Below are 16,687 nucleotides of genomic sequence, written 5' to 3' on the forward strand. Positions count from 1 at the left end.
AAAATAGAATTAAGATAATTACATCTATTAAATTTAACCATAAGAAGTAACATGAAGTAGGGGGGATTTTTTTCCATGAATTTTTGCAAGCAAGAAGAGTACTGCTGTGACTACTGAAATTTCTAGATCTTAGGACAGTCCAAAAAAAAAAAAAACGTAAGAATTTATGCCTTATTAATCTGTCTTAGCCCAAATTCTCTGGCAAACAGAATCTGAAACAATGATTAGAATGCTGATGGATTTATTTTGGAGTTGCTTACACAGGATATCAAGGGTTTTTTTTTAAAGGGAAACTTAAGCAAGGAACTATGTAAAGCAAAGTGCTGGCTACCACTTTATAACAAGCTATGAAAAGATATAGTAGGTCACTTGGCAAATGTATCTACTTGGAACTCTCCTTGGAATATCACCTAATGGCCTATAAAAACGAAACAAAACAGAAATAAAAAAAAACTTTACAATAGTCCACATAGGAAAAAAAGAGGAATAGATCCGGAAGATTCTCTCTTGTCTCCTATTTCCCACTAGTCAATGTTCATCCCACTAACAATAAACTTCACTTCACTTCCAGACTGTCATCCAGCCTCCACAAACATGCAGGGTGCTACCCCTAAGTCCCGTGATGTGATGTTTCATCCAACACCATTTCATACAGGAGGAACAGACTCTCTCAGACTATGCCTCATTAGCCTGGCTGGACCATAGTCACCAAGAAGTAGGGCCCTGCTGCTCTTATTAAGCAATAGATCAGCCTACAGAGAGCAGAACAGTCTAGGAGGCAGGGGGTATCAAGAGAATCTGAGGAGGCACATAAGATTATGTTTAATATTTCACAGTGCAACATGTGAGTTAGAGGAATCAAACAAAAAAATATGCCAAACAAAATACGGTAAAAACCACGGTGAATCCAAACCTGAAGCATCATTCTGCTGTAGCATTTATACCTCATACTTCATTGCTGTGCTTTGGTAAGGATATTCTGTGATATTAAGCACTTGAGACAATCAAAAAAGGGATTTCAGGTGCCTGGGTGGCTCAGCTGGTTAAGCTACTGCCTTCAGCTCAGGTCATGATCCCGGAGTTCCGGGATCAAGTCCCGCATCAGGCTCCCAGCTCCACTGGGAGTCTGATTCTCACTCCGACCTTCTCCCCTCTCATGCTCTCTCTCATTTTTCTCTCTAATAAATAAATAAAATCTTTTAAAAAATAGATTTCAGAGATCATAGTCATCCTTACAGAATTGAAGGAGTCTGAGTTAAAAAAACAAACAAACAAACCTCAGTCCTCCTCTTGTGTTACTCCTTTCTCTTGCACAACTACCATACTCACAATACTTCTGACACAAGATGTGGGGAGGTTTTCCACACACCAAACAATTCTAGGTGTCCCACAATGTAACTCAATTCTAACACTATCTACCTGGAGATAGCATCAGATCCCACAGGTTAAGGGCTCAGTCCCATAAGACAGGGCCCCTCCCTTCAAATGCCAATCGTGAGTTGTTACCTGTGCTTCTGACCAAGAAGCTATAAATCTGAGGCTCCCACAGCCCCAGAAATTCAAATGATTCGCTAGAGCATCTCATGGAACTCAGGACAACAGTTTACTTACTATTTGCCAACTTATAAAAAGAAATGACAGATGATACAGATGAATATCCAAATGGAAGAGATATGTAGATCAGGTTACATGGGAAGGGACACACAGCTTCCATGCCCTCTCCAGGTAGCCAGTCTCCCAGCATCTCCACATGTTCACCAACCCAGAAGCTCTCCAAGCCTCATACTATTTATAGAACCCTCCTCATGTCATGTATGATCTATCATTTAATTCCATTTCCAACCTCCCTTCCCTCTCTGAAGGATGAGAGTAAGGCTGAAAATTCCAAGCTTGTAATCATGATTTGATCTTCCCGGCAACCATCCCCCATCTAAGAACCTACGAAGAATCACCTCCTTAGAATAAAAGAAACTACTATAGCCCAAGAAATTCAAAAGGATTTAGTAGGAACCTTATGTCAAGAAACGGAGTTAAAGACCAAATACTAGAACAAAAACATGCTCAGTTATCACTGAGGAGATTAGAAGGGTTGTAGGAGCTCTATGTCAGCAACTAGAGAGAGACCAATAAATATACTTATATTATCTCACAGAGTCAAATTATAAAACTTACTGCAATCATGCTACATGAATCAGACCTACTCTATACGGTCTAGATTTACATACATCTTCATACATCAACCAGCTCCCTATTTGGCCAAGTTTTGTTATGGGGGTAACATATTTTGAATGAGGGGCACCTGGATGGCTCAGTAGGTAGAGCAGGCAACTCTTGATCTCAGGGTTGTGAGTTTGAGCCCCATGATGAGTGTAGAGATTACTTAAAAACAGAATCTTTAGGGGTGCCTGGGTGGCTCAGTGGGTTAAAGCCTCTGCCTTCGGCTCAGGTCATGATCCCAGGGCCCTGGGATCGAGCCCCGCATCGGGCTCTCTGCTCAGTGGGAAGCCTGCTTCTTCTTCTCTCTCTCTCCCTGCCTCCCTCTCTGCCTACTTGTGATCTCTGTCAAATAAATTAAAAATTTTTTTTAAATTAAAAAAAAAAATAGAATCTTTAAAAAAAAACTTACTTTGAACTAAAGGAACCTCTGCCCCAGAAGCTGGTTGGCAGGAACCTAGCCTTTAAATTTTGTATACTAAAAATATGGCTACAGCACTCATGTTTATTTCAGCCATCTTTTCAATTAATCATTTTTCAGCACAGTTAACATTATGGATGTCAGTGGTGTCCTACTAACATCCATTCCACTCTATTGTGCAGCAGCCAGGAAATTAGGATGAAATAGCTCTCACTTCCAAGGACAGGGCTAAAGAATGTGTGTCTGATTGGTACACTGATGATTCTCAGAAACCCGTAATTCTTCTTTACAGTAGTAATATAGGTCTAATGTTAGGAAACCCTTTTCTAATGTTAGGAAAGTGGCATAATTTCATAATTTCAGAATGAAATTAAGAGATCTTATTTAATGATTATGAGTATGGAGCATCTGCCTTCCATCAGATAGATGAGGAAAAGGAAGTATACAGCCCCAATGGTTGTTGAAATCTATCACTTAACATGAGGGGAGCCAGTTTAACAATGAAGCCAATCCTATGGAGAGTGACAGATGAGAAAAAGAGAAAGACACTGGGCTCATGAGGATATCCTTTAGACTGCTATACCAGTCAACCCTGAAGCCTGAAATTTCAATAGCTATACATGCCAATAAAATTCAATTATATAAGCCAGTATTTTTATTAATACTTACACTGAAAGCATATTAACTGATATTTAAAATTGTGCTTTCTTTCCGTTGTGCTTATCCCATTTGCTTTTTTTGTCTTGCTTAAATCACCATTTCACATTTTGTGTTTAAGACTGACATACATACATTGATTGATTGATTGATTGTGGGAGGAAAGAGAGACAGCATGAGCAAGAGGAGGAGCAGAGGGAGAGGGAGAAAGAGAATCCCACACAGACTGCACAAGCACGGAGCATGGCGCAGGGCTCAATCCTGACCCTGAGATCATGATCTGAGCCAAAATCAAGAGGCAGACACTTAACCAATGGAGTCACCCAGTCACCCCATATTCTGTTTTTAAATTAGGACTCAGAGAAGAGGCAAAATACGAACACAATTCAGTCCCCCAAAAGTAGAAGCTGAACACCATTATTATTTCAATTATTCTACGTGAGCCCTCCCAAAAGCATAAAGCAGATTTCCAGATTAAAGTTCTGCTCCGGGGCGCCTGGGTGGCTCAGTGGGTTAAGCCTCTGACTTCGGCTCAGATCATGATCTCAGGGTCCTGTAATTGAGTCCCTCATCAGGCTCTCTGTTCAGCAGAGAGTCTGCTTCCCCCTCTCTCTCTGCCTGCCTCTGCCTACTTGTGATCTCTCTCTTTGTGTCAAATAAATAAATAATCTTAACAAAAAATTAAAAAATAAAGTTCTGCTTAAACAGGAATACTCCCAATTCAAGCAACCAAGGAAGTGTAGACCAAACTTAACATGCTTAATATGCTAATATGCTAGCATTAACATGCTTAATATGCTAGCATTAACATGCTTAATATGCTAGGCAATGAAGAGGCTTTCCAATAGACCTTAGTAAATACATCCCACAAAGTTTATACATCGATAGTTTATAGCCTTGGGAGGAAGGATGGCAAGAGTTATAAGACTATTTGAGAAATTCAGTAAAGCTCCTTAGGAAAATGCACATGTCTCCCTCTGTTTTAACTGTCTCCCTGTTTACCTAGCTGGTGAGAAAGGATTCCTGTTCTAGAGTTACAAGGATGGCCAAACACACAACACCTGATACTGGACAGGTACAGATCAATAGCAGTTACATACACTCACGGAGTGGGGGAGGAAGACCGCCACTCTCATGGAAGGCCACAGAGGGATTACCTTCCAAAACAAAGTGAACCAGTAGGGGTGTGGGAAGCAGGCTTTGCAGTACCAAGAGGGTGAGGTGTCCCTGGGCTCCTAGAAGATGTGACTGATTTGTTTAAATAATTCTGCAGCTGGCAGGGAAATGAAAGCTGTTATCCACAGATAAGCAGAAACTGTACCTGATCTAGTTAGTAAGAAGCGTTGTTTAGCTAGGGGATCTTATCCTAAGGAACAGAGTAGGGAAGAGAACTTGTAGTTAGGCATTTCAAGACCCTCCTGATTTCATCAGGCATCAAGGAGCATATAATACTGATTTAATTTTTGGCATTACAAAACACCCTCCTCTATAGACAGACAGACACACACACACATAAAAGCACACCCCTCTCGAATCCATATCCATATTAAGAACCACTGTTCAATATGTATATCTAATCGTTGCCTTTCCCCATGCACCCTGTGTCTTACAAAAGAGTAGGCAATGCTGGATACACAGAAGAGAATTTGGTAACTCAACTCCTACAGATATGGTCCTGGATAATACCTAGTAGTTTCAAATGTGCTTCAAGATGAATCTGCAGGGGCGCCTAGGTGGCTCAGTGGGTTAAGCCGCTGCCTTCGGCTCAGGTCATGATCTCAGGGTCTTAGGATCGAGTCCCGCATCGGGCTCTCTGCTCAGCAGGGAGCCTGTTCCCTCTCTCTCTCTCTCTCTCTGCCTGCCTCTCCATCTACTTGTGATTTCTCTCTGTCAAATAAATAAATAAAATCTTTAAAAAAAAAAAAAAGATGAATCTGCAAAAATTAATGGACAAATAAATGGGGAGAAGGAAAAGCTCTTGCTTACACCAGAATGCCAACTAAAAAATACAGATGGAATTAGAAAATCTCAACAGTCATGGTTTAAGAGAAAGATAAAACTACTAGGTGAACAAATAAAAAATATTGGCACCGTTTCAAAGGATCTCCCCACAGATACTTATTAAGTACAAAAGCAAAAATAATACCTTTATACTGAAGAAACTTGGCAGATACTAATTTATTTAAATAACTGAACTTAATATCACTAATAATGGAATAAATTGACATCATATGCCCCCTAATGTTATACCAAGAATTATTTTTTGATATTCCTGCAGAAAATGTATACCTGAATCTATTCATAAGAAAACATCATAAGGAATTAGCTATTCATAAATCAACATTCTATAAATGATTGGCCTCAGGGCACATGGGTGGCTCAGTCAGTTAAGTATCTGCCTTCAGCTCAAGTCATGATCCCAGGGTCCTGGAATCAAGCCCTCTATCCAGCTTCCCTACTCAGCGGGGAGCCCGCTTCTCCCTCTCCCCTGCCCGCCATTCCCTTGTTTGTGCTCTCTCTCTGTCAAATGAATAAATAAAATCTTTAAAAGTAAATAAATGAAAAAAATTGTTCTGGATTTAAAAAGACTAAAAGGACATGACAACTAAATACAACACATAAGCCTTGACTAGTAGGAAAAAATGTTTACTTATTCCTTTTTTAAATTCAATTTTTATATGAAGGACATCACTGGGACAAGAGGAAAGAGTTGAATAGGATCTGTGGATCAGAGGGTAATACTGTATCAAAGTAAAATTCCGGATTCTGATGGTTGCACTCTTGTACTTTATTATATAGAAGACTGCTCTTGTTTAGGAAATACAGACTGAAGAATTTATAGAGTGATGAGCATCATGTCGGCAACTTATTCCCAACTGGTTCAGAAAAATTACACACATGAATGCAGTAAAATTTGTGGAAGTTCTTTGTACTATTCTTAAACTTTTCTGTAAGTTTGAAACAGTCTCAAAATATAACATTAAAAAGTACAGCAAGCTCAGCTAGTTAAGTGTCCAACTCTTGATTTTGGCTTAGGTCATGATCTCAGGGTCTTGAGATCGAGACCCGAGCTCAGCAGGAGTCTGCTTGAGATTCTGTCTCCCTCTCCCACTGCCCCTTCCCCGTTCCTGCATGTGCAGACTAAATAAATAAAGGCACAACAAACTGACATTTTTTGACAATTAGATTATCAAATACCAAAAAGTAGAAGTATATATTCATATACAGATTGAGCATCACAATAAATAAAACATGCATTGCTCATACATTGCTGGTGAAAGGATAAACTTCTAACCTCTTTAGAAGGCACTTCATCACTATCCATCAAAATGATAAATACACATACTTTGAAACCAGTACCCTACTTCAAGGTATTTATCCTACGAATATATTCTCACATATGTATCTAATATACAGACATTAACTGTAGCTTTGCTTGTAAAAACAAAAGATACCAAATAATATAAATATTCTTTAATAAAACACTGGTTAAGTATATATGGCATATCCATAATGATGAAATATTAGTAGCTTTTCAAAACCATAAGGTAGTTCTATGGGGCACCTGAGTGGCTCAGTCGATTGAGCAAAGAACCCTTGATTTCAGGTTAGGTCATGATCTCAGGGTCCCGGGATGGAGCACCATGTATGGCTCTGTGCTCAGCAGAGGGTATGCTTGAGGACCCTGAGATCATGACCTGGGCTAAAGGCAGACACTTAACCAACTGAGCCACCCAGGCATCGCTACAAGCTTTTTCTTCAACAGGGCATACAATGGATCAATTGTTTGATCATCTTCTTTTTTTTTTTCTTTTAAGATTTTTTTTTTTACTTATTTGAGACAGAGAGAGGTAACAAGAGAGAGCATGAGCAGGGAGGAGTGGGAGAAACAGACTCCCCACTAAGCAGAGAGCACGATGCAGGGCTCAATCCCAGGACCCTGAGATCATGACCTGAGCTTAACCAACTGAGCCACCCAGGTGCCCCAACTGTTTAACTATCTTAAGTAAACCTGCATTTGATAGGAGTATAACACTAACACATTCTGTCCACCTCTGTTCTCATTTGAAGACACGAAAATTTATAATAATTATAAGGTGGCCATGCAAAAATACCAGCATATGCTTATATGCATTTATTCGTATCAGCTAAAAGAAAACAAAAAATCCTAAGCTTCTCCAAGAATTTATAAACCGGAGAAGGCATCCAAACATTCCCAAGGACTTCAATTCCAAATGAAAAATACTTATCTAATATCCACAAAGAGATTTTATCACTCCCTTTTTTTTATCCTTCATCTTCCCCTCTTCACTACATCATTCCTTACAGCCTATAACATACTACTTTTACAAAACAGTAACTGAAAAAAAATAAAAATAAAAATAAAAATAAAAAAATAAAAAACAGTAACTGGAGGGGCACCTGGGTGGCTCAGTCAGTTAAGCAGCTGCCTTAGGCTCAGGTCATGTTCCTAGGAACCTGGGATCGAGCCTCGCATCGGGCACCCTGCTTGCCAGAGAGTCTGCTTCTCCCTCTTCCTCTGCCTATTGCTCTGCCTATTTGTGCGCTCTCTGTCAAATAACTAAATTAAAAAAAAAAAAAAAGAAGAAGAACAGTAACAGGGGAGCCTGGCTGGCTCAGTCAGTATGGTGTTCAACTCTTGATCTCAGGGTTGTGGATTCAAGCCCCATGTTGGGTGCAGAGATTATGTAAAAAAATAAAATCCTGGGTGCCTGGGTGGCTCAGTGGGTTAAGCCGCTGCCTTCGGCTCAGGTCATGATCTCAGGGTCCTGGGATCGAGTCCCACATCGGGCTCTCTGCTCAGCAGGGAGCCTGCTTCTTCCTCTCTCTCTCTGCCTACTTGTGATCTCTCTCTCTGTCGAATAAATAAATAAAATCTTTAAAAAAAATAAAATAAATAAAATAAAATAAAATCTTAAACAACAAAAACCTCTCTGGTCCCATGCTCTCTCTCAGGATACTATTCTTTCCCTTCACAACCAAATTTATTTTTACATCATTTATTTATATTCAGTGACTCCATTTACCTGTTTCCATTCATTAATTATCTATTACAATATGACTTTTGTTCCATTTTTTGAAACTGTTTCCTCAAATATTACCAAACCCTGAAAACTATAATATTCCAGTAGCTTATTCTTGACTACTTGACTTCTCTGAAGCATTTCAGAGCCAAAGGACTTACCCAAGGGACTTAACCACAAATTTTCCAAGATCCTTTCATTCAATCATAATATGTTTTTTTTCTAATTCATACTATCTGATTTAAAACCTGAAAAAGGGAAAGTCCCTGCCTTCGTATTCACACTTTAGTCAGGTAAATAAATAAATTACAAAACAAGACAGTGTGGATGAACAGTTTGAGAGAGAATGAGAAGGAATTAGAAAGAATGAAACAATTTCTGTTTCTAAAGAAAGTAAGTATTGTTCTGAATATTAGGAGGACCAAAGCTTCCTGTATCAGTTTCTGAGGACTGCCATAACAAAGTACCAAATACTAGGTGGCTTAAAACCACAGAATTCATTCTCTCAAAATCTGAAGACCGGAAGTTCAAAATCAAAGTGTCGGCAAAGGCTTTCTCTCTCTGCAGATTTCAGAAAAGAATCTTTCCTTGCCTCTTTCTAGCTTCTGGTGGTTGCCAATGGTCCTTGGTGACCCTGGGCTTGCAGCTGTATTACTCCAATCTCTGACTTGATCATCATGTGGCCTTCTCACCTCATAAGGACACCATCCATTAGATTTAGGATCCACCCTAACACAATATGACCTTATCTTAAGTTGATTACAACTGCAAAGCCCTCACTGCTGAATAAGGTTGCATTCGCAAGTACCAGAGGTTAGGACTTAAAACCCATCATTTTAGGACACAATTAATTGAACCAATTGTATTTCTCCTTTAATTTTCTCAAGCCAAGGCAAAGAGTAGAGGCTGCAGACAAGACCCAAAAAATAAAAAAAAATTTTTTTAAGTTTTTTTAAAAGACAGAAGAGGGCCCTTCTAGCACAACCTCCAAAAAGGCATTTACCCTGAGCCATGGATGAAGTCATTAGTGGTAGGCCTGATGTGAAATGGTGGGATCCAGGAGCAGTCAAGAAACAATTCTTGAGATGTCTTTGGTGCAAAAAGGTGGTTTTATTAGAGCACAGAGACAAGATCGTGGACAGAAGGAGCTGCAATGGGGTTGTGAGGAGTGGCTGATTGTATACTTTCAAGATGGAAGGAGTTTAGAGAGAGTGTAATCTCTAAGGAATTTGGAAGCAAGCTTGCCAGGACCTTGAAGGGCTAGCTATTATTAAGAAAAAGTCATTTACTACTGTCTAGTATAACCTTAGTCATGAGACCCTTCAGATGTACCTCGGCGGGCCACATGCATGGAGGATGATTGCTAACATATATCTTGGCAGGTGGGGGTTAAGAAAAAGGAAGTTTCCAAACAGATTTTTATGTATTAAAGACTTACAAGATCCTGGAGGTAGGGCTTATGCCAAGCTAAGGTTGCCTTTTGCCCTTAGTAAAGTATTAACATTGAGGCATTTGAGTTCCTTGAGGAACGTCACTCCACCTGTCCCAAATACTTGTCAGTGGGCTGTAAGCTGTAAGGGAATTTAATCTTTTTTTTTCTCCTGCCTTTGTTCTCCACATCAGACCTACACCTTCATTCTCACACAAGGACTATTACCTGCAAAGAGACCTGAAATGCCCAGTGAAGTTCAGTGGAATGAAAATATACTCATTAGGGCACTTTCAGTTGAGAAAGAAACCAAACTTAAGCAAGCTTAGGCAAAAATGATATTACTGGGGCGCCTGGGTGGCTCGGTGGGTTAACGCCTCTGCCTTCGGCTCAGGTCAGGGTCCTGGGATGGAGTCCCACATCAGGCTCTCTCTGCTCCGCAAGAAGCCTGCTTCCTCCTCTCTCTCTGCCTGCCTCTCTGCCTACTTGTAATCTCTGTCAAATAAATAAATAAATAATCTTTTTATTTATTTGAAGTGGATATTAAGTATTATGTATTATTAAGAAATCTTAAGAAATACACGCTGAGGGATGCCTAGGTAACTCAGTCTTTAAGCATCTGCCTTCAGCTCAGGTCATGATCCCAGGGACCTGGGATCAAGCCTTGCATCAGGCTCCCTGCTTGGCAGGAAGCCTGTTTCTCCCTCTCCCATTCCTCCTTGTGTTTCCTCTCTCACTGTGTCTCTGTCAAATAAATAAAATCTTAAAAAAAAAAAAGAAAGAAAGAAAGACATACATGCTGAAGTATTAAGGGATAATATGGCATAACATCTGCAACTTATTTTCAAATGATCCAGGAAAAAAATGGACATATGGGGGGAAGGAGGAAAGCAAAATGTTAACAACTATAGTATTTAGGATGATAATTATTCTTTCAACTTCTCTACATGTAGGAAATTTTTCAAAATAAACAGATGATGAGGGAAAATGAGGACATATTTTAACTGGGACAAACAGGCTTGGACCCCACTTCGGGGAGGAGGGTGGATCTAGGATTAAAAAGATGTAAAAAGGTGAATTATACTACACAAATCTCTCATCTCCATATTTTTTCTACATAAAACATTCCTCTCCAGTAATCCACCATAGAAAGCAAGATGTTTCTCACAATGTTCTTTTCCCCAATTAACCTCTCTCTGAATGCGAGGCAGGAGGGTGTCAGGAGGTTGGCAAAGGTCCCCCAGTCCAGTAAATGTATTAAATCAGAGAAGGGATTAAGGGATTAAGGGTTGAGTAAATTAACTCCCTCTTCAATTTATCTTAACTCTTAACTCCCTTCTCATATTTAGCAGGTTAAAGAGTGAGAAACTATAGAACAAAAATACAGCAGCAAATCAGTAACAAGGAATGTATTACAGCCTAAATATCATTCCCTAGTGAAGAGATTAGCCACCATAATAGAAAAAGAAAGAGAAATAGATGGATCATTATCTGTCACAGGCTTGGCAGTAGAGAAGAAAACCTGGGAGAACAGGATATTCATTTAACAAAGATGGAAGAAAAATAAAAGGAAGGACAAGGAAAAAAGAAATAAGGAGAGAGCAAATCAATGAGACAGTGCAGCTGCTAAACTGCCATACCCAGAGCTATCTTTAGGGATCTCAGATCCCTATAAAAAGTGCTTCTCAACTTTGTCCTGACACCAGTCACAGCTTTTGAAAAATTATAAGGAACACATAAACGAAACCAGGAATCCTAGTCAGTTGGGAAAATAGAGAATTCTTTTCTCCCCCAACAAGAAATAAACCCATTCATAGGTAAAATTTATTAATCCTCAAAAATCTCAAGAACTTCCTTCAAAATGTTAAGAAATCTTACTGATTTGTACTGGTATATTAAGCATGACAATTACTCTTCTGTAGACCAGCAGATGGGGCTCTCTTCCTGAATCTGTTTATTCAACCAAAAAAATGAATGTTATTTGGAAAAATGTACTCTTATGTTGTCTTTCGAAGGCCAAATAAACATCAGTAAACAACCCTATTTATTGTTTTAATTACTTCTAAAATATTAATTTCTAAGAGATAAAAAAAGAAACAATCATTATTTTAACTCAATTCAACAAAGCAAGGAGGAAGCTCTGTTAAATCCTTGGTTCTCCTTCAATTATGTACCCTTATAATGCAAATCTAACTGATCTGAAGGTATTCCAAGAACTATTATTAATTAACAATTTTACTCATTTCAAGTTCACCTCTACAACTTAGTACTGTTAATACAGTTTTTAATTTTTTTTTTTTAAATAGGCTCCATGCCCAATGTAGGGCTTGAACCCATGACCCTGAGATTAAGAGTCATATGGTCTACCCCAACATGGTTTTTATAACTTTTTTAATCAAATCTTTAAATTTTTTTTTTAAGATTTTATTTATTTATTTGACAGAGAGAGATCACAAGTAGGCAGAGAGGCAGGCAGAGAGAGAGAGGAGGAAGCAGGCTCCCTGCTGAGCAGAGAGCCGGATGTGGGACTCAATCCCATGACCCTGAGATCATGACCTGAGCCGAAGGCAGCGGCTTAACCCACTGAGCCACCCAGGCGCCCCTTAATCAAATCTTTAAACAGATTTTATTTTGGTACTTGAGGAACATACCATACTTGACCAACAAGTTCACAAAGAACAGTCTTAAATATCTATTATAAAGTAGAAGATTTGAACTACATGGCTATTAACCCAATCACTAAAGAAATTATGACCAAAAAAATCTTAATTGCCAACAATCTAGAGGTTTTACAACACTTCAATATAACATTCATTCTTGAAACAGTCAATTTAAATAATACTACACTACAACTGGTCAAGTGTAAACCTAATCAATAAAAAGAAGTCTTACCTGTATGAGGTGGATCTAACGTTGCCATTACAGATGCTTCAGAATAGTGTTTTCCACTGTTATTATGCCCATGATTAATTTCTCTAGCGCTTCCATTGGTAGGCAGATTTGAACTGCATATTCTGGGATTATTTTGTAACTGGAGAAAGGTATTCTTACTTGCAACAGCCTAAAAGAAGAGAAGATATATTTTATGCAGAAATTAAATCTAATTTCCCATATTTTTACACAGCAGATTCCTAATTTAAAATATAAACTACCAGTTTCTCCATATCTTAATAGGGAATAGATATTTTAAAATAAATTTAGGGGCACCTGGGTGGCTCAGTGGGTTAAGCCTCTCCCTTTGGCTCAGGTCATGATCTCAGGGTCCTGGGATCGAGTCCCATATCGGGCTCTCTGCTCAGCAGGGAGCCTGCTTCCCCACCTTCTCTCTCTCTGCCTCTCTGCCTACTTGTGATTTCTCTCTCTGTCAAATGAATAAATATAATCTTTTAAAAAAATAAATAAATAAAATAAATTTAAAACCCAATTTTTAGGGGCACCTGAGTGGCTCAGTGGGTTAAAGCCTCTGCCTTCGGCTCAGGTCATGATCCTGGGTGGCTGGGATCGAGCCCCTCATCAGGCTCCCTGCTCGATGGGGAGCCTGCTTCTCCCTCCCCCCAATCCTCCCTTTGCTTGTGCTCTCTCACTCTCTCTCAAATAAATAAATAAAACCTTTAAAAAAATAAAATATTTTTTAAAAATATAAAAATTAAAAAATCCAGGGGCGCCTGCGTTGCTCAGTGGGTTAAGCCGCTGCCTTCGGCTCAGGTCATGATCTCAGGGTCCTGGGATCGAGTCCTGCATCGGGCTCTCTGCTCAGCAGGGAGCCTGCTTCCCTCTCTCTCTCTCTGCCTGCCTTTCCATCTACTTGTGATTTCTCTCTGTCAAATAAATAAACAAAATCTTTAAAAAAAAAAAAATTTAAAAATCCCATTTTTACTATTAAACTAGTTTTAAGGGACGCCTGGGTGGCTCAGTGGGTTAAGCCGCTGCCTTCGGCTCAGGTCATGATCTCAGGGTCCTGGGATCGAGTCCCACATCAAGCTCTCTGCTCAGCAGGGAGCCTGCTTCCCTCTCTCTCTCTCTGCCTGCCTCTCTGTCTACTTGTGAACTCTCTGTCAAATAAATAAATAAAATATTTTTTAAAAAATAAATAAATAGTTTTAATTATGTTATAAAAGCTGAAACACACAACAGAATGAAAATTATGCTTATAATTATAGTGTATGTTACACAACATATCAGGAGAGTTTTTAAACATGTCGTAACATGCCATTTCTCAGAGACAATTGCTCTCTTTTGCAAAGTTTCTCAATATTAAAATCAATACTTAAATATTCTCCATTTTTTATGTGGGATAGTGGTACTGTCACTGCATTTTTTACAGAGACAAATATTAAACTGTTTACAAATGAAAAGATATTCCTGGGATTGGCATCAAAATAATGAGTATGTTGCACCAAAAATAATGAGATACCTAAGGATAAACCTAACCAAAGAGGTGAAAGACCTGTACTCTAAAAACTATGAAAGAAATTGAAGGGGACACAAAGAAATAGAAAAACATTCCATACCCATGGATTGGAAGAACAAATACTGTTAAAATGTCTATATTACCCAAAGTAATCTACATGTTTAATGCAATCCCTATCAAATACTGACACCATTTTTCACAGAACTAGAACAAACAACACTAAAATTCGTATGGAACTACAAAAGATCCCAAATAGTCAAATTAATCTTGAAAAAGAAAAGCAAAGCTGGCATCACAATTCCAGACTTCAGGTTATATTACAAAGCTGTAGTAATCAAAACAGTAATGGTGCTGGCACCAAAAAAGACACATAGATCAATGGAACAGAATAGAAAATCCAGACATAAAACCCCTAACTATGGTCAATTAATGTTCAACAAAGCAGGAAGGAATATTCAATGGGAAAAAGAGTCTCTTCAACAAATGGAATTGGGAAAACTGGACAGCAACATGCAGAAAAATGATATTGGACCACTTTCTTACACCATACACAAAAAGAAATTCAACACGGAGGGGCACATGGATGGCTCAGTCAGTTAAGTGTCTGACTCTTTATTTCAGCTCACGGCATCATCATCTCAGGGTTGTGAGACTGAGTCCCCCACTGGGATCCATGCGGCGCATGGAGCCTGCTTAAGATTCTCTCTCCCTCTTCTTCTATCCCTCCCCACCTCAAAAATGGATTAAAGACCTAAATGTGAGACCTGAAACCATAAAAATCCTAGAAGATAGCACAGGCAATAATTTCTCTGATATTGGTCATAGAAACTCTTTCCTAGATAAGTCCCCTGAGGCAAGGGAAACAGAAGCAAAAATAAACTGGGACTAAATCAAAATAAAAAGCTTCTCCACAGCAAAGGAAACAGCCACAGAACTAAAAGGCAACCTATGGAATGGGAGAAGATATTTGCAAATGACATATGTATTAAAGGCTTAGTATCCAAAATATATAAAAAACTTATGCAATACCCCAAAAACAGGTACTCTGATTAAAGAATGGACAAAGGCATGAACTAACATTTCCCCAACAAAGACATACAGGTGGCCAACAGACACATGAAAAAGATACTTATCATCACTCACCATCAGGGAAATGCAAATCAAAATTACAATGAGTTATCACCTCACAATTGTCAGAACAGCTAAAATCAACAACATAGAAACAAAAGATGTTGGCAAGGATATGGAGAAAAAGGAACCCTCTTGCATTATTGGTGGGAATGCAAACTGGTGTAGCCACGGAAAAACAGTATGGAGGTTCCTCAAAAAGTTAAAAACAGGGGTGCCTAGGTGGCAAATTTGGATAAGCGGCTGGCCTTCAGCTCAGGTCATGATCTTGGGGTCCTGGGATCAAGCCCAATATTAGGGTCCACACTCAGTGGGGATTCTGCTTCTCCCTCTCCTTCTGCCCGCCCCCCATGCTCACACACGCACATATACTCTCACTCTCTCTCAAATAAATAAAATCTTAAAAAAGAAAAAAGTTAAAAATAGAACTACCCTGTGATCCAGCAATGGCACTACCAAGGTATTTACCCAAAGAATACAAAAACATTAATTTAAAGGGATACATGTACTCCCCCATGTTTGTAGCAGTCTTATTTATGATAGCCAGGATATGGAAGCAGCCCAAGTGTCTATCAACTAACGAATGGATAAAGATGATGTGGTATCTGTGTATATACATGGAATATTATTCAGCCATGAAAAAGAATAAAATCTTGCCATTTGCAATGACATGGATGGAGACAGAGAGTATAAAGCTAAGTGAAATAAGTTAGAGAAAGACAAATATCATATGATTTCACTCATATGTGGAATTTAAGAAAAAAATGAGCAAAGGGAAATAAAAAGAGCAAGAGAAAAACCAAGAAACAGACCCTGAACCATAGAGAACAAACTGTTACCAGAGGGGAGATATAGAGGGATGGGTTTAAAATAGGAGATGGAGATTAAGGAGTCTATGTCATGATGAGCACTGAGTGATTAAAATAAAAACACAGGGACGCCGGGGCGGCTCAGTCGCTTAAGCCACTGCCTTCGGCTCAGGTCATGATCTCAGGGTCCTGCATCAGGTTCCTTGCTTGGCAGGGAGTCTGCTTCTCTCTCCACCTCTGCCTGCCTGTGCATGCTCTCTCTCTCTCTCTCTCTCTCTCTCTCTCTCTCACAAATAAATAAATAAATAAAATCTTTAAAAAATAAAATAAAAACACAAGGGGCACCTGGCTGGCTCATTCAGCAAAGCACGCAACTCTCAATCTCAGGGTTGTAAATTCAAGCCCCATGTTGGATGTAGAGATTACTTAAAAACAAAATCTTTGGGGCATCTGGGTGGCTCAGTGGGTTAAAGCCTCTGCTTTCAGTTCAGGTCATGATCTCAGGGTCCTGGGATCAAGCCCCGCATCAGGCTCTCTGCTCAGTGGGGAGACTTCTTCCCCCCTCCCTCTGCT

General features: G+C 39.2%; 1 protein-coding gene across 1 annotated transcript in view; it reads right to left on the minus strand.

Moving 5' to 3' along the window:
* Window positions 1-16,687, minus strand: part of RAD54B (RAD54 homolog B) — a 97,089-nt gene that overhangs the window by 65,815 nt on the left and 14,587 nt on the right. The window contains exon 3 of the mRNA XM_032316481.1: window positions 12,659-12,827. Coding sequence (XP_032172372.1) covers window positions 12,659-12,827 — 169 coding nt within the window. The remainder of the gene's footprint in view (window positions 1-12,658; window positions 12,828-16,687) is intronic.

Source organism: Mustela erminea, chromosome 16, assembly GCF_009829155.1.
Source record: "Mustela erminea isolate mMusErm1 chromosome 16, mMusErm1.Pri, whole genome shotgun sequence".
Taxonomy (NCBI): domain Eukaryota; kingdom Metazoa; phylum Chordata; class Mammalia; order Carnivora; family Mustelidae; genus Mustela; species Mustela erminea.